The following is a 25,113-nucleotide window of genomic DNA, read 5'->3' as shown; positions in this document are numbered from 1 at the left end:
CCTGCCACGGAAACAACTCTCTCTCAAACCAGAAACAGCAGCTACTACTGTGCCAAGACAGCAAAGCTATTGCCAAAAGGGCCCTGGGCAAGTCTTGGCAGGGATGGGGAGATTGAGTGATTTATTTTGGCCTCTGTGGTGTTAGCACCAAGCCTTTGTTGGTTGGTTCGCTCACACACACCCCTCACACAAACCGCTCTGAGGCCCTCTAGTCATCCGCTCCAATTTAAAAACTGCTCTGGTGTCACTCAGATGTGAAAACCAGCAGGCCCGAAACGAGGAGCAAAGGGAGAGATAAACACCAACACCAAGCTGCCGCAAATCTGTGTGGCAAGGCACAAGCAAAGCTCTGAATGCAGCCAAATTCAGACTTAGGATGGGGCTACAGTATACATTCGCAAGTACTCGGATTCCTCAGCATGGAGGCTGCCAGCGACCAGGAGGATCCTTGATCCCAGCACCAAAAGAACATGTGTATTTGTGTGTGTGTGTGTGTGTCACATTGTCACCCTCTAGAAGCTGGTTTGTCTCAAAGGCCAAGATGTCCAACATTCGGAGAGGCGCCTCAGAACCCCATTGCTTGCAGCAGGGTTGCAATGGTCCAACCACGTTCTCCACTGCAGAATGACTTTGGGGGAAAGTAAACATGAGACAATCCCATGGGCCATGGCAGGAAATCGATCATCCATTCCCACACTCCCACTGGCCACTTCCAGTGGAAATCCAGATGAGAAAGTTTGCTGTATTTTGGAGGCCCCCCCAAAAAAAAGTTGACAGAGAAGCGCATACAATGTTGCTCCTTTGGTTCCTAGAGGGGTGGCAACATAAAACCAACCCCGTTCACTTAATAATATTTTCGTTTAAAAAAGGGCTGAATTTGGGCACAGAGACAGCAGGACCTTGGGAGTACTTTGTCACAAAGGGGTAGAGGTGGCAAAGCTGTTTCAGGTCTTCCATCACTGAATGCTCCTCTGTGCAAACTAATAAAAAAATATTGTTGAATATAGAAAACTAGCAGGTCAGGATTCTAGGCCAGCTAGCTCCATGATGAGCTAGCTTTCCACATGCAGGGACTGTTTACGCATGGAGGGGCATTCTGATATGTCAGCTGCACATCTGCCGTTTGAAACTGATCCAAGCACAAGCTTGCTACCCCAATCTGCTGCTGTTTGTGAGATTGAGGACTTAGCGGTTTATTGTGCACAGATGAACCCAGGTTCTGAGTAATTCACGGGATATTTAGAGTCCAAACGTTAGCCACCTTTGGGGCTGATATGTTGGGGACAAAGCAAGACTGGTTGCCCCTTAATGTGTTCCGAATGAACAAAAGTTCTTTACCATCTCCATCCACAAAGCCCTTCTAGAGAAGAAGCAACAGTTATGGAGAGGCATACGAGTCTAACAAGATGTCTCAAACAGACAAACGAGGGGACTAAATGAAGACACACACACAAACACACACATATCCTGGAAGGAGACATGGTCATTGCTTGATCTGAGGGGAAGTACTGATCTCTGAGGGGGACAAAGAAGCCATTTCCTAGCAAACTTAAGAGCGTGAGAAGAGGCTGCTGGATCAGGCCAAAGGCCCATCGAGTTCAACCAGAGATCCTACAAAGGACGCCTCAGGGCAAAGTGAGCATCCTGACAGCCAAGGACTGAAATCCCGGCCTTCAGGATCAAGCGAGCAGCACAGTATTAGCTGGCTTCTACCTGAGGAACCTCCTGACGAGAGAGCGGCCATTTTGAAATGCCCAATGGAAGCTTTCAGGGTTTCAGAAGCCCGCTCTCTGTTGTTCAACCTTTAAAAAGCTAAGTGCCATGAAAGAGGTAAATGTGTAAGAGGCCCGTAAGATCTAAGACAACCGGAACTGGCAACCTTATTCCCGCCCTGGCAGGGATTACGAGGAGGGGGAAACCTAAGAGCTATACACAAAATCCTGAAATACGAGGAGAGAGACAAGAGAAAGATTACACACGCAAACACACAAAGATGGACTGGCACCATCTCAGAGGCGAGAGATCAGGTACACAAACAGAGGTGCAGCCTAAGTTGGTCAAGGTACTGCAGCGGAGCGACGTTTCCAACTACCATCTTGACAGTAGATGACTCAGCAGCAGGATTTGACAAAGGAAGAATATTTCGGGGGGGGCAGGGAGGACGGGACAGTCGCCATGCTCTCCTCTCGCCTGGTCCGCGCACGGTTCTCCGTCACAAGACGGCAAGCGGGGTGCGGTCTCCCGCTTGACAAGACGTTGCTGGCGAGAGATCGGCAGGGGGCCGGCGCAAACCGCGCCGCTAGGCCAAGTTGTTGTTGCGCTCAATGCGCTGCACCATCAGGGAGACCAGTTTCTCGAGGGTGCGGGCGCTCTGGCGGCTGGCCTCCAGCACTTCGGCGTGGTTGGCCTTCTCCGTGCTCTTGTAGTCGAGGACGGCCTTGTTCGTGATGAGGGAGAAACCGAAGACGCGCATGCCGGAATGGCGGGCAACAATCACCTCGGGGACGGTGCTCATGCCTGAGGGGAAAATAGAGCAGGGGGTTGAGAAGTTAGAGCAGGGCGGAAAATAATTTTCAGCCAGCGGGGCGCAATTGCATCTGGGCAGAGGCCTGAGGGCCACATGTGGCTCCCAGGCCTGAAGTTCCCCACCCCTGGGTTGGAGCGAAAAAACTCAGGGGTCTTGCATCAGAGGTGGGCACCCAGTGGGCCTCCTGATGTTATTGGGTTCCAGCTCCCATCAGCCCCCTGGCAGGTTGGTCAGGGAAGATGGGAACTGTAGCCCAACAACACCTGGGGGGATTTAAATATGTGGGTGCATTAGGTCATTCCAGCGCACCCCGACTTGCACTCTGCGCAGCCCCGCCCTAGGGAGGGCTTTCCCACACCATTTGCTGCAGCTCCAAGTAAAACTGCACCTGCTTAATTGCTTTCTGTTTCATGGGTAAGGGGGTCACAAAAATGGTTGCCCACGGCAAACACAAGTATAGGCTCTGCCGCCCCATGTTAGAGGCCCCCACAAAAAGCCCCCTTCGCTCTGCCCCCGACTGACCCACGGCGTCAGCGCCCAGGCGCTGAAGGAAGCGGCATTCGGCAATGGTCTCGTAGTTGGGACCCCCCAAGGCGCAATAGACTCCCTCGCGCACCGACCCGGAGCAGCCCATCTCTGAGGCGACCGTGTGGGCCAGTTTCCTCAAGTCTTCGTTGTAGGCATCCGACATGGCCGGGAAACGTACCCCAAACCTGTGAACGAGGGGAGGGAGGAGAAGGAATATTAAAGCCAATGGCCCATCTACTCCACCATCTTGTTGTCACAGCAGCCAACCATTGTGCACAACAGCCGGGGATTGAGCTTAGAATCTCCTGTACACAAAGCATGAGCTCTACCCATTGGGCTATGCTGCCTCCAAAACAGCCTGACTTCTTGTGAGCGGGAGCAGTGCTGGGTGAGTTAATAGCCCATCCTCTGGGAGGGAAGCTCAAACAGATGGACTTGGGAGGACCACCGCCCCTATGTTCCTATGAAGGGAAAGGTGGGCAACCTGCAAGGCTCCAGATATTGCTGGACTTCAGCTCCCATGATCCCTGGCCATGGGTCATGCTGGTTGGAGGCTGCTGGGAGTTGGGAGTCCAGCAGCATCGGGAGGCTCACAGGTTCTCCACAACCACCGTAATAGAGGAAAAGGGAGCCTCTGGAGCAGTGTTTCCCAACCTTGGGTGTCTCCAGCTGTTTTTGGACTACAACTCCCATCATCCCTAGCTAGCAAGACCAGTTGTCAGGGATGATGGGAATTGTAGTCCAAAAACAGCTGGAGATCCAAGGTTGGGAAACACTGCTCTAGAGCAGGCTTCCCCAAACTAAGGCCCGCAGGCAGGATGCGGCCCGAGGGACTGTTATCTGGTCCGTGGCGACATCCGCCACCCGCTGCCGCCGCCCACTCTTACCGGCACAGCGCGGCTGCCCACTTTCGGGTCAGCGGAGCACCGGAAATAGCTTGTGCGCATAAGCAAGCGTCATTTCCGGCGCACTCCTGGGTCTGCAGAGGCCCGTGCACATGCACACAAGCTATTTCCGGTGCTCCGCCAACGCAGAAGTGCGCCGGAAAATACGCTTGCGCACAAGCTATTTCTGGTGCTCCGTCGACCCGAAAGTGCGCCGGAAATAGCGTGTGGGTGCGTGCTCCCCCGCCCTCCGGCCCGCTGTGCGATCGACGCTGGAGGAACCGGCCCGAGGCCAGGTAAGTTTGGCGACCCCTGCTCTAGAGTCTACTGGGGCCAACCTGTTGCATCTCACGGAGGAAGGACGAGAGCCCCGCCTTACCTGTCGTCATTAGGCCCCACCAGGGGGTTCTGCCCAGCAAAGCCCGGCATGTTGATGTGGTCGCGGATCACCATGATGTCCCCCACATTGTATTCGGGGTTGAGCCCCCCGGCCGCGTTGGTGACAATGAGGGTCTCCACGCCGAGCAGACGGAAGATCCGGACCGGGAAGGTCACCTGGGAGGGAGGGACAGAAGCGGCACTCAGGAGAGGTAGAAGGGTGCTTTGTGACCAGCCATGGCTGGTGCCCATACAGCAGGTGGAGCTGGAGTCAGTGACGGGTAGCGACCAACAAATTCTAGCAACTTATGTACAGAATGCATATAGAGACAGACTTTCTTTGGATAAATGTGATAATTGGAACAACTTTACACAGAATATATTAGGTTATTGATAAAGGTATTTGTACGTATCTGTATATTAATGTATGGAAATGGAATTTGAGTATTTTTCTTTTATTTCCATTTTCATTCACGCTTTTCTTTTTTATCATTCTTTCTTTTTATAAATGAAATTCTTCTAATAAAGCATTAATACACACACACACACAAAATTCTAGCTTCATCCACATCCTCCTCTCCGCTGAGTTCCTCAAGTGCAATACTGAGATGTCAGGGGAAGACGCTGGCAGGCAGCGCCAGCCCTCCTGCATTCAATGCAATCCTCACACAACAGCCCTGCAAGGCGGGCTAGGATGAGGCCCTCACTGGCTCAAAGTCAACCGGCAGAACGGGCATTTGAAATCAGACCTTACGCCCAGTCCTAAGCCAAAACTCTTCACTTTCAGCTCTCAGGTCCCCCTGCACTCTGCACATGCCCAAGGAACCATGAAACCGGGATTGATGAGGCTAAATTTTGGCTGAATTTTGTGGAACCGTCTTCACCCGTCATCCCATTCCCAGATGTGTTGGGCCGGTGAAGATGAAGAGGAACTTTGCATAGGCCCAGAGGCACTATCTTCTTTATCAATGTTTGTTACTATCGACCATCCTGCTCCTGAAATCGTAATCAGCTGGACACCTCTCGAGTTTCGAAAGGTTTGCAGCTCTGTGGAGCGACTCACCTTCCAGAGCGGGTACCCTTCGTACATGTGGAAGCGGCCTTGCATCACCACGCTTGGAGTTCCACTGAGGCTCCCAAACACCAACCTTCCAGCATGGCCAACAACTGGAATGAGGCAAGCAAAGTGTTAAAGGACTCGCTGCTGCCCCCTATTGGTGGTACAGTACAGTAGCGCCTTCTCCAGCTGCTGCTTACCAGCACCCCCTAGTGGCTGCCATACAGTACACCTGACCCCATCCCCGGTTCCTCCGCCACCATTCTGTGGTTTTGTGGGGTTTTTTACCTGTGCTCTCGGGGAAGTTGGGGATTTTGCCATACTCAAACGCCACTTGGTCCTTCAGGAGGTCAGCCAGCCCTCCGAGGCCCGAGCCGCAGATGATGGCGACCCTGGGCCGGAGCTTGGTGTGGGACAGCAGCCAGTCCGCCGTCCGCTTGCAGTCTTCGTACGTGTACCTGAGAAAAAGATGCGCATATTACACATGGTTGGCCGAGCTGGGGTTTGCAGGGCAGACTTCACGCCACTAGGGGGCAGCAAACACACACACACACACACACACACACACACACACACAGTTGTGAAACAGATTACGGTAATCCTGAAGCTTTGTCAAGTACAAACATCAGCCATGAAGCTCACCGGGTCACCTTGGGCCAGACACTAACTCTCAGTCTGCCCTACCTTCGCAGGGTTGTTGTGAGGATAAGGTAGAATGGGTCTAAACTCTTGGGGGGGAAGCAGGGCCAGATTTAGGTTTGATGAGTCCCTAAGCTACTGAAGGTAATGGGGCCCTTTATATGTCCAGCTGTCCTTTGTCAACGACGAAGTGTCGCTGTTTTTTGTGTTGAATATATGCGATATGGTAATTTATGGACCTAATAGGTATCTAAAGCCATTTGCGCATAACAAAATATGAGCCTACACAACACAAAACCTGCTGTAGGCAGGTTTTATTTTATTTGTCTTTTATCTTATCTTTTGGAAATGTACATCCAGTTTTTTTTCCTTTAATTTTTTTTTGGGGGGGGGGCAAGAGAGTGGAGCCCTAAGCTATAGCTTGTTTAGCTTATACGTAAATCCAGCACTGGGGGGAAGAGATAAAGTGAAGTAAAATAAATTAACTGGTGCCCCCTTCAAAACTATTCCTTTTCCATGGGAGAAACACAAAACAAACCATTCCTAATTGTTAATTATTAATCTGCATTTGCATTAATTCATAATCCATTTGCATACTGCATGCTTGAGGCACCTCACCTACACCAGTGTTTTTCAACCTTTTTTGGGCAAGGGCACACTTGTTTTATGAAAAAAATCACGAGGCACACCACCATTAGAAAATGTTAAAAAAATTAACTCTGTGCCTATATTGACTATATATAAAGTAATTCTCTTGAATAGGAATCAAATAAACACAATTTTTCCCACGGCACACCAGGCAACATCCCGCGGCACACTAGTGTGCCACGGAACAGTGGTTGAAAAACACTGACCTACACGACTCTAGGGATCCTTCCAATAGCCCTGTCAGGTACAGCAATATTTATCACCACATACAAAACACCCGGAGGGCACCAAGTTGGGCATGGCTGCAGACTTAAAAAAATTTATGGATTGACATACTATGTTTGCATCCCATCATTCCTCAGAGGAGGAAAGAATGCAACAACTGGCCAGATAGATAGATAGAACACACACATACTGCGCAACAGCCCTGTGGGGTAGGCTATGTTGAGAAAATATCAACTCGGGTCTCCCCAGCCCTCCTCATTCAAAAGTCGTAACCACTACATTGTTCCAGCTCTCGTACTGGTGTGCAATTTGAACTCGAGACACCATGGGCTCACAGTCGCAGCCACTAGGCCACCTTGGATTTCAAAAATGAAAAACGCCGTTGATGAATTTACTTGCAAGTTTACCTTTTGCTTTCAGATATCCTTTTCACAAAGTTTTCTGCAACTGTCCTCCCAAACTCCATTTCAAAAAAAAAACTCTCAAGAATGCCCAGTGCTTCTACCGTTCCTCATGTTCCCTTTGTTGTGAATTTGGCGAATTTGGTGGCGCCCTTGGCAATACCCACCAAACAGTCCCCACTTTTTGGAGAATATACAGTTCCTTCCTCTGGTCCAAATGCAGATCTTGGGCTGCCATACCATAATCTAAAGGGAGTTCCATTTTAGCTGGCAGTGCCAGCCTCTTCCATATATGCCAATGAAACTCCACACAAATCACATCTTCCGACGCCGACACCCTTCCCCTCAGGATATTTCTGCAAATTAAGCTGCGCCACAATAGCTTTGAAAAAATTCCAGTTGGCAAACCGGCCAGGTTGCAATTTCCTTTGTAGCTTTCCATTGCAGGAGACAACCTGCAAACAGAACTCTCCGAAGATAAACCTTCCCTGAATTTCAACCTCCGGGGGAACATTTTGGCCGCATCAGCTGACGTTTCCCAGGGGGAAGTGGGGCTGCGTGCTTGTCACACAGTCACACCCCAATTCTTAGCAGAGACAATGAACCTTTGGCCCTCCCTGCCCGATGGTCAAGCTAGCCGGGGTTGATGGGAGCTGGAGTCCAACAATTTCTGGAGGGCCACAGGTTCAAATCTGTCCCAGCCACACAAGCAACACTTTGGGCACCCTCTTCAGAGAAGTCACAGCTTTTTGCAGCAAAACAAAACAAAACAAAACAAAACAAAACAAAACAAAACAAAAGGCCTTGTGGCACCTTACAGACTAACCATTTTAATTATGGCAAAAGATTTGAGGACCACAGTTCCGAACCACTGATTTTTCCTTCTAGGGATCCTGAACATCTGCATAAGAAAAGGGAACTTCCATGCCTTCCTGCGTGCATACAGGATGGAAACATACTGTTTGTTCTCCACTACTGTATGTTCTCCACAACGCTGGAAACATACTACTGTAGTACTGTCTCTGGGCCCAGTCCTGGCAACCTGAGCCTAAGGCCAAGGGAAGAGACTTGGGTTTCTATCTCCAGTCCCTGGCAGCAGCTGGGCCAGGAAGCCACTTAAACAGAACCAAAAATGAGGAAAGATTCTCCTGAACCCTACAAGGGTCCTGGAGCTGTATCAAAGGACCAGGGAGCCTAGGTGAAAGGGTTCAAAGACATGTGAAAATCCACGTGCCTTGCTCCTTGACGTCACCTCCTAATCCGCTTGCTTAAACCTATTTAAATGCCCTTTTGGTGCTGGCAGGACTTCTCAGCGCCACCCGCCGAGCCTTAGGACAAAGCCGCAGCAAGAACACACACAGCTGCTTCAGAAGAACGGTGCCTCCAGGGAGGGATGCTGAGGGGGGAATAATATCCTTGGGCCAGATAACGCCGTGAATGAATGAATGAATGAATATAATACATTCCACCTATCAAACTAAAAATGACAGGTGCCCTGCTCACTTTTCGCTGTAAGCTCAATCCTCTTTTGGGATCCCTCTTGGCTTGGGAGATCTGCATCCCCAAACTCTTAGGAAGCCATCTTGTTGCCATTTTAGGGGTTCACCCCCCAAAAACTTTACTGAGCTAACAGGGAACAACATCACACACACACACACAGAGAGAGAGAGAGAGAGAGAGAGAGAGAGAGAGAGAAGGAGACAAGGTGACTGATTCTTTGAGCATTGTTATGAAAGGACTAGGCAAACAAAAAGGTTTCTCTTAACAACTCCCAGCGCCAGACTTGCCCGAGGACGCTGCTACGCCTTTTACTGTATACTGTAATATGTTTTTCTGTCTCTGCTCAGCGGGTTAATACGCTATTTGCGCACAGACACTTCACGGGTTGGCAAGCTGCCTTCCATGGCTATCCTCTGGCTTCTCCCGAGATCTCGTATAAATCTTTCGCCCTCCGCGGACGCCCAATAAAGTGGGATGGCAGAAGATCCTTTCTCTGAAGAGGCAGGCTTCCATGGGGCTCCTGCCAAAGACTAACTGCGTCATCATCTATGCACACAACGGTGCCGCTCATTTATGAACCAGTTTCGTTTTGTTTTGTTTTGTTTTAAAAGGCACACATCGGCCTGAAGTTTTCCCTTCACGCCATCCTATGAGGTAACCTCAAGGCAGGTGAGGGGCATCTCACAGCACAGGCAGCCATCCTGCTAAGGGTGCGAGAGAAGAATCCCACAGGCAAGAGAGATCCTTGCACAGGGCACCTCTGGAATTTGAAAGACCAAAGTCTGCCTCTGTATCATATCACCTCTCCTAAAAGGACCAGCAACCTTTGTCTCTTCTCTTCTCCTCAAAGTCTCTCTGCTCTGGGTCATCATTGCAAGAATCCTTGTCATTAATAAACAGTGCCTGGAGTTTTGGTTTTTTCCTTTTTTCCTCCCCAACCCTTTCCCTTTTGTGTCACACCTCAGGTTGTAAGCCCTCCTTCTGCAGATACCTCAAGGGCACCACTCCTCTAATGGCTAAATACACTCAAAATCTTTTATTTTGTTGCCTCTTATTACCTGCTATATATACAGGTGGAACTCAAAAAATTACAATATTGTGGAAAAGTCCATTTATGTAAGCAATTGTTTTCATTAGCTACTGGAGTTTAATATATGAGATAGACTCATGACATGCAAAGCGAGATGTCAAGCCTTTGCTTGTTATAATTGTGGTGATTATGACACACAGCTGATGAGAACCCCAAAGCTGAAATTGTTAATTTGGGGTTCTCACCAGCTGTACGCCATAATCATCACAATTATAACAAATAAAGGCTTGACGTATCTCGCTTTGCATGTCACGAGTCTATCTCATATATTAGTTTCACCTTTTAAGTTGAATTACTGAAAGAAATGAACCTTTCCACAATATTCTAATTTTTCAAGTTTCACCTGTATATTCCTATTCCTTTTTCACGGCAAATGATATTCTCACCTAAACCACAGTCAGCCGCAGCCAAAACTACCCACTGACACTCAGCAAAGAAAAACCTGAAATAAACGCATGGCTGTACTTGAGGCCTGATGAACTGTAATGATAATTTATTTGGTGGTTTTTTTTAATTATCTGGAGCCCCATCTGCACTGCACATTTAAAGTAGCGTTGCACCACTTTGCATAGTCATGGATCCCACCAAAATAATCCTGGGAACTGTAGTTTGCAAAGGGTGCTGAGAGCTGTTAGAAGATCCCATGTTCTTCTCAGAGAGAGGCAATTCCCAGAGTTCCCTGGGAAGAAAATTTGACTGCTAAACCACGCTGGGAAAGGAAGGACCCAGAAATCCTGCCTGCCAGATCCAAAACCTGGAATCCTCAGCATTCCCGAGGCATCTCAAGCAAGATGCAGGTTCAGGCTGGGACACAACCCCATAACAGACGGGAGTTCTCCAAACAAGATTTCATCAGGCAAGGTCAGACACAGGCCACATTCCCGGGCAGATTTCTCAGGAGAACTCTCCTCCTTCTCATTACTATTTAAGGCACAGAAACCAGACAGAAAAGTTGCCAACCCTACAGAACATCCATGGCAGGGGATCCTGGAATTGAGAATCAACTGCAAAGACTGTGTCGTGAAGGGACAATGACTAAGTGTGGGTCAGAGATATTTCCCCCTTGTTTATAATTTAATATGAACAACGTGTCCCAGGAGGACACGATGATGCTCTGCCCGTGGTCACAAACAGATCTTCTCGCATGTCCCTGCAAAGCCACATGGGATTTAGGGGCCATCTAAGCTACTCTGTACACACATATCCATTTCAATGTACAGTGTTACCTCGGGTTAAGTACTTAATTCGTTCCGGAGGTCCGTTCTTAACCTGAAGCGTACTTAGCCTGAAGCACCACTTTAGCTAATGGGACCTCCTGCTGCCGCTGCGCCGCCAGAGCACGATTTCTGTTCTTAAGCCGAGTTCTTAACCTGAAGCGTACTTCACCCGAGGTACCACTGTATTCAAACGGGGTTTAAATTACAGACCGGCCTTATCGTCCCACTTAGAAAGCCAAGCAATGCAGTAACACCTTCCTCACACAGTGACATTTAGCCCCAAATTAAGCAGAACTGAACCCTGATCCACACACACACACACGCAGCAAAATAAGACTATTGAGGATGGGCCAAACCATTTTAGGTCACGCCGTATATTTAAACCACGTTTATAGCATTTTAACAGTCACGGCTTCCCCGAAAGAATGCTGGGAGCTGTAGTTTACCACCCTCACAGAGCTCCAGTTCCCAGCACCCTTAACGAAATACAGTTCCCAGGATCCTTTGAGGGGGAGCTATGACTGTTAAAGTGGTATGGTAGAGTTTTAAATGTACGGTGTGGCCTCAGACTTCAGGTGACACCTGATGAGAGGGGCAGAGCTAGACCCTTTATTTATAGCAAGTGTCCCCCCCCTTCCCCAACTCTTTTTAACCTTTCAGGGAACAGCTTCTGCAATTTCGGGAATGTCCCGGGAAAACCAGGACCCTTGAAGGGTATGCTATTCTTCCGGCTGATTCCGCTGTATTATTTAGACGGGCTCTCTTTTTTTTCCTCCTCTGGAGTTGGCTGGTGGAGTTGCATGAAAGGAGCCCAATCAGAATGGACTCTTATGTGCAGAAAGTCACATAGAACCATTGTCAGGGACACCAGAAGGGTTTCATCCAAGTCCAACCCACTGCTGTGGAGGAATCGCAGCTCGAGAATCCCTGGCGGGCAGCCACCCAAAAACCTCCAGCGAAGGAAGAGTGCAGCACCTTCAACTCAGCTGACTCATAGGTTTGTACAGTAACAACACCAACAACAACGACAAGCCCTTCTCGGCAATCAGAAACAGAAAAGTGATTTGCAGCACTGCTTTCCTGTGGAAACCTGGGGAAGGAGAAGTGCAACAGGAAGTGATTGCCAACCGTGTGTTACGTTTCCCCCCCCCCCACCGCTCTCATGTCTGTCCCTAACACAGTCATACACAGTTCTCGAAAAGGATGTCTGCAATGTTTTCACGATACGTCATGTCCAGTAGTAGTGCTGGGCTTTTGCAAAAGGAAATCCGGCGGGGGCAAAGTTGTGCTCATCACGTCTTGCTACTGACATCTAAGGGCAGAGCATTTCCCCACCCGTTTAAATAGCTGGCACACCACAGAGTATTGGGGGGGGGGGGGGACTTGTGCCGGGAACCTGTAAAGATCCTGTGTGTGTTGGCTCCACCCTCCTTGCCATGTCAGCTTACAAACTGACCGGGGGCGGGGGAACAATAAAATCTGTACTGTACTCTCCTTGTACCTTTCGGGACAGTTTGATCTGCAGATAAATCAGCACCGGACAAGTTTCAGGGCAGGGAGCTAAGTATTATCATCTGCTTAGGATCTGCCACACTGAAAGGCAGAAGAGCACGGGCAGATTTTTTTTTTTTAAAGTTGTTGACAAATGGTGAGGCTGCAACACATCGGAGGCAGGGGTGTCTCAGGAGAGGAAAAACCTTCATCTGCTTGGGAACGTAGGAAGGAAGTTGTGTTACACCGAGTCAAGACTCTGGCTCCATCTAGTTCATTACCGTCTACACTGACTGGGAGAATTTCTCCAACATTTTAGGCAAGGGAATAATTTCCCCATCCTTTTGCAGAAATGGACGGCCCGCTGTCAGCCACCTTGTTGCAGTGAGGTATGCAGAAGGAGAGCAGGCTCTCGCCGAACAGCCATGTCCAATCATCACCGCCGTGCAATGAGATCAGGGTAATATAGGGCAGCCTTTGAGGATAAAGGCAGATTAAAGCAAACACAGAAAAAGGAAGAAGGATAAATGCTTGATCTGGCCGTGGCAGTCTGTAAGTCTGGTTTATTGCCTTCCTCCTAGGACTGCCAATCTGTTTTGTTTTCTGGCAGGGTTCCAGCTAAATAATGGGAAATGGCACAGTCATACCGAGAAAAGCTTCACCTGCTGAACACCTGCCGAAAACACAGGTGCCCTGTTTGCGGGTAGAGGGAGAGATGGGCCATCCTTCTTGCTTGACTGAGTAAGTTGGGGGCAGGGAGGGATTTACTTGGCAGCCAGCTTTCCAAAGCATACCTTTCCTTGGACATTTGAGCATGTGCAAAGTGTCTCTGATTCACAGCAGAGCAACTCCTGCGGGGAGAGAACAGGGCTAGCTTTGCAGAGGAGCAACATGCAGCAGTGGGACATTCAACGCCACGGGATGTGGCAATGGGCTTTTTTTCTATTTTAAAAAAAGGCTGTAGAAAGGGAAAGAGTGGCGGCTCAGTGGTAGAGCATCTGCTCCACATGCATAAGGTCACAGGTTTGATCCCCAGCATCTCCAAGCAGGGATGGGAATGTCCCTAAGTCTGAAACTCAGCAGAGCCCTTTCCAGTCTGTGTGTAGACAGTGCAAGATGGACCAACGTTTTGAAGGCAGATTCCTATGGTCCTAACCTGCTTCAGGCATCACCAAGGGGGAGAGAGATGGACAAAAGCAGGAGCTGGTGCCCAAATGGACCAGCAAGTTTTTTTTTTAATGTCAACCCTAGTTAAAGTGTGTTAGTTAATGCCTTGGCCAGCACTGAAGGGGAGGTCTAGGAGGCGATGGGGGTCCTGCCTTTGGGACGGGGGCACCCCATGGACTTCTTCATCCACCGCTTAGGTGTAGCTGATTCCCTATTGACCTCAGGGCTGGTTCAACCCAGAGACCTGCTCATCACTCGACTTCCCTCCCCAGTGTCTTTCCAGGTTAATGACTGACAGGTGCTGGCTGCCGGCCGTGACTGATCCGCCCCTTTTGCGCACAAACTTGAAGCCCGGACACTCTGCTCCGCACTGCAGGGTCATTGCCTCCTCTTTGGAAGGGAGTCAGAAGTGGGGAAAGTGCTGCGTGGCCAGAATGAATCCAAACTACTCCAGAGAGCCTAAAGGGCTCCCCAGAAAATCCCGGGGGTCCATTTAGATCTCAAAGTACACAACCAAACGAAAGCACACAAAAGTGCGTTCCTGGTCACGCAGCGAGCAAGTCAGGTGGGCCCACCAAAACATGCTGCAAACACCTGACCTCACCCCACACATCCACAGCAACAGTCAATACCCCTTTGTCCCTTACACAATACAGAAAGCTCTCCTTGGCCTGCTTATTTACAACGGTCTGTTCCTGGACTTTGGGGGCAAGTACAACAGCAAAGCAAACACAACGGATCAGGCTCTGCACCTTACCAATCAGCTGCAAATCCAGTCAGGAACATTTTATGTCTGATTCTCAGCACATGCTCTATAAACATACGGCACCGTCTCATCTCGCTGAAGCTAAGCAGGTCTGGGGTCTGGTCAGTGCCTGGATGGGAGAACGCGAAGGAGATCCTGTGTATGCTGCCAACCACAATGGCAGAAAGGAAGGCTGTGTTAGGAGAAGGGCTCTTGTTCAACCAGAGGGCTGGATTACCTGAGTGGAAAGCTGTCAAGGGCCGCTTTCCAGCAGCGAGTGTGGCCAAGCCCACTCAGGGAGAAAACTCCCTGGGTGACCCTAAGCCAGGCTCATGCACTCTCTCTCTCTCTCTCTCTTTCTTTCTTTCGTTCTTTCTTTCTTTCTTTCTTTCCCAAAGTAGCCTACTTTACAAGGTTGTTGTGAGGTTAAAATAGAGGAGGGAGAGCCACATAAGGCTCCCCAACCTCTTTGGAGGAAGGCTGGGGGTGGGGGTGGGGGACAACGGATAGCTGCTCCAGAGAAGCGGACACGGGGCAATGGATTCAAACTACAAGAAAGAAGATTCCACCTAAACATTAGGAAGAACTTCCTGACAGTAAGAGCTGTTCGACAGTGGAATTTGCTGCCAAGGAGTGTGGTGGAGTCTCCTTCTTTGGAGGTCTTTAAGCAGAGGCTTGACAGCCATCTGTCAGGAATGCTTTGATGGTGTTTCCTGCTTGGCAGGGGGTTGGACTGGATGGCCCTTGCGGTCTCTTCCAACTCGATGATTCTATGATTTCTGGAGAGGCAGCGGAAAAGAAGCTAGCATGCTGGGAACATTTTTTCCCCCAAAAGGCATTCCTGAAATCTCGCCACAAAGGCAACAGTCCGAACAGGACGCGGGTGGCACTGTGGGTTAAACCACAGAGCCTAGGGCCTGTCGATCAGAAGGTCGGCGGTTCGAATCCCCGCGACGGGGTGAGCTCCCATTGCTCTGTCCCTGCTCCTGCCAACCTAGCAGTTCAGAAGCACGTCAAAGTGCAAGTAGATAAATAGGTACCGCTCCGGCGGGAAGGTAAACGGCGTTTCCGTGCGCTGCTCTGGTTCGCCAGAAGCGGCTTAGTCATGCTGGCCACATGACCCGGAAGCTGTACGCCGGCTCCCTCGGCCAATAAAGCGAGATGAGCGCTGCGACCCCAGAGTCGTCCGCAACTGGACCTAATGGTCAGGGGTCTCAGTTTGTTGGCATTGCCAGGCAGAATGAAGAGAGCACTTCACCACGGGCAGGTAATGCAAAACAGGGGCTGTCTCTACGGAATGAGGGGAAATGGGAATATCCACGCCTGGCTGGTTACAGAAAGAGGAGGAGGTGGGTTCAGACTGAGGGCATCAGAAAGGGGAAGGAAACTAGGGAGGAATGTGGGGTCAGAGAACAAAACAGAAAATGCAGGAAGCTATGTCTTCACATCAGGACTCAAGATCCGAGTACCTTTGCATCATCATTTCGCCTTGGAAGGGAGGGGGGGGGAAGGGATTGCGGCAGTATCTCTGGCTTCTGATTGGCCTCTCCGCAGGAGGGGTGTGTGAGCCAGGGAAGCTCCTCGTTGGCTGCCTGCCTGTGATGCAATTGAAAGGGGAGGGGGAAGCGAGAGAGAGAGCCCAGCAAGAAATTGTGCCACTGCACAGCAGAGAGAAGGCAAGGATGGGAATGCCCAGATCGGAAAGCTTCCCATGCTTGCTCAGTGGAGCAAAGCAGTCCTTTGCTGTGACTGTAGCTGCAATGCCACCCTTGCCCAGGACATTAGTCATGCTCCGGTTTCAAGTTGAGCAGGAAGGAGCAGGAACGTGGGGAATTGTTCCTGCTCCAACGGGGCTGGCATTACACACTGTATCTCTGCGTCAGCAGCACCACCCCTGCTGCCCTCATTGTCTGCTTTGGATAGTCGGAGGGCAGTGAGAAAAATGCTGAGCGTGGATGGACCTTTGGTCTAATGCAGCAAGGCTGCTCTTAGTAAGAAGAGATAAACGCCGGGAGGACCCAGTTTATCAGCAAATAATAGCCATGGTTCCCTCTAATAGCAAACCCAGGTCATGGACAACCCAGAGGGAGGTAGCATCAGCATGCAAGACCAAGATATGCACAAGTGCACAACACGGTTGAGCTACATAATACTGAATGTCATTTGGGGAACAGGAACTGGGGAGAGGGGAAGACTGAACTGGCCTGCTTGAGTGTCTTACAGCTTACGGAATCCTGGAGAAGGGAATGGATGGCTCCCTGAAGAATGTACTGCAGAATTTTGTTGCAGGTCCCACTTGTAAAGATCGTAAGAGCTAGATCAAACCAAAGGGCCGTGGCAAATGGTCAGGGGTGATGGGAGGTGTTGTTCAATAGCTTCAGGTTGCGATAAGGCTGTTCTCCTTTGCCTGCTAATGAAAACACAATGTTCCTGTGCCTACACAGTTGGCACCCCAAGGAATCATAAGAACACAAGAACTGTTTTGCTGAATCCGGTCAGAACTGCACCTAGCAGGTCACACACACACACACACACACACCCCAATAAGGCTTTTCAGGCCTATGGACTACTCACATGCAACTTCCTACTCCATATATAATTGACTCTGCAATGATGGAGGTGAGGCAGAAGCAAGACTGCAGCTGACGCAATCCACCGGAAAGACTGATGGGCACAAGTTCCAGCTCTTATCAGATGCAACGGAGCCCATCATTATCTCTCAGCCTCTAATTTTACAATGCATAAAACGAGCGTGCAGTAAGAAACTGCTACCCTACAGGGTTACTATGAATGCGGTTGCAATCAGAGCAATGGGTTAGTCAGTCAACAGCTACAAGGAACAAGGAAGTTGCACACTCAAGGTTGAATGTACACTCACCATTTCATAACTGCAACCTGTCAAACAGAAAGGAATTGGTTCTAGGTGGAGAAGGCTGGAAAAATAGCTGTTTCCATTTCCTCTCCCTCCCTCTCTCGGCAAGTTTCTAGTCCTCAAGACTAACTGGCAAGAGAGGTGAAACCTCAGAATCTGGGAGGGGAAGGTGGACAGGGATCTGAGCAGGATTCTATGGGAAAGGGAGTGGTGTTTCCATGACCTGCATAATTCCTTGCCCCTCCCATAGGACAACAAGAAGTAGCATTTATCATGAGAAGGAAGCAAATATATTCAAAAGCCTTCAAATGTGCAAATGAGTCATATTTCAGAATTCTATATTTGTTGGGACAATGTTACTGCCTTTCAAAATTATCTGGAATACATACATACATATATATATATATATATATATATATATATATATATATATATACATATATATATATATATATATATATATATATATATATATATATATATATACATATATATATATATATATATATATATATATATATATATATATATATATATATACACACACATATATATATATATATATAACCTTGCCTGATTTGTGCTGGAGAAACACCAGATAGATAATGAGCAATACATTGCCCACACTGTGTTTACACAGCATCAACGGCTGTCAAAACAGGTTTCCGCTTTAATGACTGTAACAACTACCGCGGAATCTCCCTGCTGAATACTGTGGGGGAAGCCTATGCCTGCGTAGTTCTCAACAGATTGCAGTCCCCTGCTGGCAGAGTCTACCTGAGTCATGATGAAGATTTAGAGCTCAGAGGTCCACAGTCGGCAGGATTTTCTCACTCACTGCGTCAGCTGCAGGAGAAATGCCCGGGGGGGGGCAGAGGTGCAACTTGTGCCTCGCCTTCGTGGACCTGACAAAGGCATTTTGACCTCATCAGCCAAAAAGGACCCTTACACTGCTCCCCAAGATAGGATGCCCACCGAAGTTCCACAAGATGATTGCGTCCTTCCAAGAGGAGAAGCACAGCACCGTTCGGCATGACTGCTGATCCTTAGACGCCTTCCCTATAAAGAGCAGTGTTGTGAAACAGGGCTGTGTTCTTGCCCCGACTCTCTTTGGCATATTCCTCTCCCCGAGGCTCTCACACGCCTTCAGCTCGAATGATGATTCAAGGAGCAACAGGGGTCTGTTCAACCTGGCAAGTCTCCAAGATGGAGATCTACTAGGCTTGTGTGTTGAACATGCTGCTTTATGGAAGTCAGTAAATTAAAATTGTCAAGGAGCAACACCTCAACGCCTTCCACATACACTATGTCTAGAGGTTCTCCCCCAAGCTCACATTCCCATCTTCACACTCCTATCCAAGCGTCCACAGAATGGAAGATGGCAGGATGTGCCCCAAATATGTGCTTTATGGGGGAGCTGGCTTCTAGCACTAGGCCTATAGGCAGATCAGCCGTGTGTTACGAAGATGTCTGCAAACCAGACGGGAGGGGTGGAAATATCAACCCCACCACGTGGGAACCCCTTGCAGACAACCACAGGGCCTGGAGACAGACAGTCAGATCATGTATCCACAGAGGGAAAATGACTGCTGGGGGCAAGCACAGAAAGAAAGGTCATCATGGTACACCTGCAGCAGCACAACCGGATGCCTTCACCTGCCCCAGCTGCAACAAAACTTGTCTCTCCTGCGTTGGTCTCTACAGCTCTAGGCACTGCAACTCTCAAACTGATTTGACTTCACCCACAAAGGCACACTCCTCCGTTGTCTTGCAGACGGATGCCAACCAACCACAACAATTACTGCTGCCGAAACAGGTTTCCACTTTAATGGCTACTGCAAAGACCTCCTGCACAACCATAAATTCCATTATGCCGTTTCTTGTATATTTAAGAATCGCCACTCAAAAAAATAAGAACGGGTAGTGGCATTTTGAAGAATATACCACAGGAAAGGCTATGGGGAAAGGGTACATCCAGATACTGAGGCCCAATTCTTTTTAATGAACCCCCCCCTATTTTCCCCATGTGTGCCATCCCTGATCAAGCTTACAATAATATAAACTCCACAAAACAGCACCCCTGGGAAGGACTCATACCCCCACCTTCCAGTCCCTCAGATCAGCAGTTTCCATCACCTTCGCCCTGCCAAGCAGAGTCCAAAGAAACGTGGTTTCTTATTCAGCGACTATGACTAACAGGGTAGAAAACCTGTTAATCCACAAATAACGGTACATTCATCCCACACTCCACCCTCACTCACTGAAGACATTCTGGAAGTGAATTGAAGGTTCTGCAAAAGGAAAATGAGGTCTCCTTATTTATTAACAGTGACTGGTAGAGGAGAAAACTAAACTAGCTGCCCCAAAGGGTGACAGAGCCTTTAATCTGTTTCCTTTTAGGAGAATGACAGCCCTTATTGAGTCAGCAGTATGTTGTTCTCCAATGGAAGAACTTCACATTTATTATTTATCTAATGGTTGCTCTTAAAATGTTGCAAGCTTACGGACCATGCAAGACTCTTCAGCCATGGATTATTGGGTTGGCTGCTGGCAGTTTGTTGAACTTAGTATCCCTTCAAATCAATGGGACTCTTAATCATGACTAGCTTCCCCCATTAATTTCAGTGGAAAATGTGTCAGCTCTTCTAAGTAAGCCAGCCTGCGCAATCTAGATAATATCTTAAACTGACACCAAACAACTTTCTGTTTTATCCTCCGCGCTAAACTTTGCCCCCAACACTAAACAACGCAAATTGTACGTTTTGCATACTTTATTATCGGGATCCAGATAATACTAGTCACACTTTCGTTCCATGCAAATGACAACGTACTTGTCCCCCCGGGGCTAAAGTGTGCCTCTCCTCGTGGTGCAATTCTGTACATGCCTGTAGGGGAGTTCATTTCCAGTCAGTTCGATGGGGACCAATTCCCAGGTCAATGGGTTCCTAAAGAAATTTCTTAGGAGGAAATTTCCTGGGATAAAAGGTTGCAGCCTTGGGGGGCTTCTTAGTTTAGAAAAAATGCGAGGAAAAGGCAACATGATACAACGTTTATGAAATTATACGTGGCATGGAAAAAGTGAATGGAGAAAATGTGTCCTGCCTCTCTTATTAACACTAGAACTCATGGGCTTCCAATGAAGCTGAAGGCTGGAAGGTTCAGGACAGATAAAATACAGTAAGGTACTTCTTCACACATTTAAACTATGAAACTCACTTCTAAAAGTGGCAGGGATGGCCACCAATTTGAAAGGCTTTGTAGGAGGATTAGATAAATGCATGCATAAGGCTATCGATGGCCACTTAGCGATGATGGCTTTGCTCTGCCTCCATAGTTGGAGACATTAATGCTTCTGAAACCAATGGCAGTAGTGCTCTTGTGCTTGGGTCCTGCTTGTAGGTTTCCCATTGGGGCATCTGGTTAGCCCCTGAGAGAACAGGAAACTGGACTAGATTGGGCCATGAACCCTAATCCACCATAGTTGTTCTTACATTCTTAGCACTGCGGTCTTTATCTAGATCAGCCGGCTGCCCGTCAGACATTGTTGGGCTACAACTCCCATCAGCCCCAGTCAGTAGCCAGGGACAATGAGATCTATAGACCAGCAACATTTGAAGAACCACAGTTTCCTCATCCCTGGTTCAAAGGAACAGCTGTAAGCACAGTTGCCATGTTCAAAACAAAATAAAATAAAAAACTCTTTCCAGTAGCACCTTAGAGACCAACTAAGTTTGTTCTTGGTATGAGCTTTCGTGTGCATGCACACTTCTTCAGATACACTGAGACGGAAGTCACCAAACCCTGCCATGTTGCAACCCAAATATATTCTCTCTCTCTCTCTTTAGCAGCTCTGCTGCCAAAGAAAAGGAGGCGCAGAATCTGCTGTCTCTCCCCCCTGGTCCCACTACCCACCTACCCTTCTTCTTCTACCCAAAAAATAAGTTGCTGTTGCTAGATTTCAGTGGATTTCATTGTAAACCGCAATGAGATGTTTCCATACTAGGCAGCATATATACAGTACATAGGGCAGCAGTAGCCAAAGTCTGCACCTGATTCTTTTCCCCATGTCTTGCAGCAGGGGTTGCCAAGGTGGTGCCCTCCAGCTGTTTTGGACTACAACTCTTTATCAGCCTCTGCCAGCATGGTCAGTGGTCAGGGATGATGGGTTGTTGTTTTTTTGTCTGTGACACATGTTGGCTATCTCTGCCCTAGGGAGTGATCTGAATTAGCCTATTTATTTTACTTCCATTTGGGTAAACCATGTTAAGCAGTATGGAAAACCACCAGGCTTGCCTAACATTGAATTTGTGATTGGTGTACTTTCCTAATGAACTTATGAAAGAGAAAATGAATGGTCATTCTTGACAACCATTCAATGCAGACGTTCTGCTCTGAAAGAAAAAGTGGAAGGTGTTTAAGGAAACTGGTGTGGCTGCATAAGGAACTTACAGATGAGCTGAGATGTAAGAAGGGGGTGTATGAGAAATGGAAGTAATGAGAAATCAAGAAGTTGCCAACAACTGCTGAGAAGGTGATGTGCCCTTCCTGCTTCCTAACCCATAATTTCTCACCTGCTTCTCTCTCTGAACCTCCACCAGCACTGCAAGACAACCCCTTATTTGTCTTCCAGAGGTTGGGACAACCAGAGTCTGATCTGAATCGAACTTCACCCAGGCTTTGGCCGTAAGAACCGGCTTTCCCATAGCAAAGCCCGGCCCTGGAACGTGGGGGAAGCAGTGCTTTAGAGCTCATGCAGAGTGCTTCCCCACAACCACAAGGACAAAGGCAGTCTCCACGCTTCTAAACCACAGGGGGTGAGATGAGACAACATTTGAAGTGCAGATGGCTGGAGGAACGTGAGTCATGACGGAAACTAGGCTGTAAAGTATTTCATCTTCAAGTAGTGTTATGTCTGGGTCTTTCCCAAGTTAGACCTGACGTTTTATAAACCCAAACCTGACTTTCCAGATGCAGTGTCTGTAAAAAAAGCCACTTCCTTTCCTCTTCAGAAGGGCGCTAGAGTTCTTGATCATGACCTGTTCACCCTTCCCTCTAGTTATTAATAGTGTAAAGTACAAAGATGACGCTCAGTCATTCGTGAGCCTTGAAATCAGCAGAATTAAGCAAACTGGGCGCTATCTCAGCCCTTCTTTCCCTCATCCCCCAGAAATCTGGAGGGAAATCATTCTAGCCTACTTTAAAGGGTTGTTGTTAAGGGTTCAAGCATTGGACGCGGACCAGGGATGGCCAGGTTCACATCCTCCCACTTAATAATAATAATAATAATAATACATTTTTATTTCTACCCCGCCCTTCCCGATCCAGAAACCGGGCTCAGGGTGGCTAACAAACAGATATAAGACAATGATTAAAACAAATTTAAAAACAGCTTTAAAAAAGCATAAAAAACAAACATCAGTGGGATCACCAGGGCTAACTGGCCAGGTTAGTCATGCTAGGCCAGTAGGGAGACCAGGGAGGAATTTCAATGTTGGGACCCAGAAGGGTTTCTTCAGAAAAAAAGGGAAGGGGAAAAGGAATAGGGGATCAGGCTAGATTAAAAGCCAGGCGGAATAACTCTGTCTTACAGGCACTGCAGAAGGAGGTCAGGTCCCGCAGGGCCCCTAGTCTCGTGGGACAGAGTATTCCACCAAGCCGGAGCCAACACTGAAAAAGCCCTGGTCCTTGTGGAGGATAATCTGGCTTCTTTTGGGCTGGCAAGCCTTAAGCTATTGTTATTTGTGGAACTTAAGGTCCTCTGTGGGGCATACCAGGAGAGGCGGTCCTGTAAGTATGAGGGTCCTAAACCGCATAGGGCTTTAAAGGTCAGAACCAGCACTTTGAACCTGACCCGGTACTCCACCAGGAGCCAGTGCAGCTGGTACAGCACTAGATGAATATGCTCCCATGGCAATGTCCCCGTGAGGAGCCTCAAAGCTCACATGTGGGATGGGTTACCGTGAGCTCAGTCACTATCTCTCAGCCAAGCCTACCTGTCAGGGTTGTTGTGAAAATAAAAGTGGGAAGATGAGACCTACCTGAGAAGCTTGTAGGCTGGGTGGGGTAAAGACAGGAAAGCAAGAGTGTGAGTATGTGTGTGAGAGAGAGGGAGTACTTTTTTGGAGTGAGGGAAAACTGCAAATCTCCCTAAGCATTCCTATTAAAACACTATGTAAACTATCAGCTCCTACTTGATCCCATTGCTCAGTACAATCCCCTATTCCAGACCCCCAACTAGACCCCACCCCCACCCCCTCTAGGCTCTCCCTCACATATACACAAAAGACCCAATCCCCTTCCCCTTCAGCTACTCTGTCCCAAGGGCTTCAGGCCACCACATCGTCTCAGGATCCAGGTGTCCCAAATGCCACAACCACGGTCCGAGCTTCAGTCTTCACCCCACCCCACCCATCCCTAGCAGTCAACTCCTAGGGGCAGGGAGCCTTTGTCCCCCCCCCCATAAAATATTTGAGGGGCTCATCCACCCACCTCCAAAGTTGATGGGCACTGTCATTCAAATGGTGTGTGTTTTTATCAATTATATGTGGTGGGGCTTGCTTGCCACCCCAATATTTTATTCAAGTTGGCACCGCACCCCTACACCCATCCACCACCAGGGACACTGGGGGCATCATTAGAACCAACAACCCTAAATGCCAGGAGAGGAAAGAAGGAAAAATCTGGAAAGACCCCCAAAGCGGGTTGGGGGGGAGTGGAGGGAGAGAAGGGGATGCAACGCAACCTCCAGTTGACCGCTAGGAGATACGAGGCTGGCAGATCAGGGACACCCCCCCCCCGCTTCGTCGTTACCCTTCTTGAACGAGCCCCTCAGCTTATTTCGACAATATGGGACGCGGGGGGGGGATAACACTAAAACCGCCCTACATTTCGGGGCCTTCGCTAAGAGAGTAGGACCCTTTGTGGGGGGGGGGGATGAAAAGCCCTACACAAAAAGATGCGAGGTAGAAAACGCGGCATGGCATTAAATTTTTGGCTTCTGGGGGGGGGCAGGGTGCTGAAATGGTGAGGGATCGCGCCCCACCTCGCCCGACCCTTTGCAAAGCAACCGATCCAAGGAGAGCCACGTGCAGGCGCGATCTCCAAATAATCCACATATTATATATATTGCAATATATATATATATATATGTGTGTGTGTGTGTGCATATATGTGTATAATCCCACATATAGCGCAACCGGGATCATTCTGACCTTTCATCTCCGCTTCTCTCCATGTCGGATTCTGGTTGATGGGGGCTTCGATGCTTTTACTCGTCCGGACCCTCCGCTCTTTCTTCTCCCGGGAGAACTGTGCTTCTCCCTGCAGGAGGCGGCCGTTTTACCGGCCTCCGGGGAGAGCGACGGTGTCGTCACGGGCACGCCGGCCAATGGGACGCCAGCCTCTGCCGAGAGCCCGCCCGCTCGCGCGCCCGCCGGCCGGCCAGCCGGCCACAAAGGTTGCCCCTGGCAACGCCCGGGCTCCGGCGGCCGTCACGGCCCTGGACCGCTTTCGCCCGGCCCACCCGAGGAGGCAGCATCAGCATCCTCCTCCTCGGCCCGCTTCCCCTGCAGGACGGAGGAGGGCGAAGGCGGCTCCTGGGGCCCCCGGGGGTATTGCAGCGGGGTGGCGGACGGGCGACCAGGGAGAGAGAGGAGGAAGCGGCTTCCCACGGACAAAGCTCCTCGTGACACGTGGGTCACGAGGATGGGATGGTGCTGAATGCACACAAAGCAGAAGGAATACA

The 25,113-nt window shown here is 49.1% G+C and overlaps 1 protein-coding gene across 1 annotated transcript; it reads right to left on the bottom strand.

Moving 5' to 3' along the window:
• Positions 1 to 776: 776 nt before the first annotated feature.
• On the bottom strand, positions 777 to 24,710 carry PNP (purine nucleoside phosphorylase). The gene is made up of 6 exons (XM_033169807.1): positions 24,581 to 24,710; positions 5,663 to 5,832; positions 5,381 to 5,484; positions 4,319 to 4,494; positions 3,050 to 3,240; positions 777 to 2,517 (listed from the first exon to the last, which is right to left on the bottom strand). The coding sequence occupies exons 1-6, from the start codon at positions 24,601 to 24,603 to the stop codon at positions 2,300 to 2,302; spliced, it is 882 nt and encodes a 293-aa protein (XP_033025698.1). The 5' UTR covers positions 24,604 to 24,710; the 3' UTR covers positions 777 to 2,299.
• Positions 24,711 to 25,113: the final 403 nt, after the last annotated feature.

The sequence above is a fragment of the Lacerta agilis genome, chromosome 14 (genome assembly GCF_009819535.1).
Source record: "Lacerta agilis isolate rLacAgi1 chromosome 14, rLacAgi1.pri, whole genome shotgun sequence".
NCBI classification, from domain to species: Eukaryota; Metazoa; Chordata; class Lepidosauria; order Squamata; family Lacertidae; genus Lacerta; species Lacerta agilis.
Note: the sequence above shows the minus strand (reverse complement) of the source record. Positions and strands in the feature narration are given on the sequence as shown.

Excerpts from the sequence above, each read along its gene's own strand:
- PNP (XM_033169807.1), bottom strand. The coding sequence starts at position 24,603 with ATGGAGAGAAGCGGAGATGAAAG. Across the intron at positions 5,833-24,580 it reads GAGAGAAGCGGAGATGAAAG|GTACACGTACGAAGACTGCA; the intron begins GTCAGAATGATC and ends TCTTTTTCTCAG. Across the intron at positions 2,518-3,049 it reads CCTGGGCGCTGACGCCGTGG|GCATGAGCACCGTCCCCGAG; the intron begins GTCAGTCGGGGG and ends TTTTCCCCTCAG.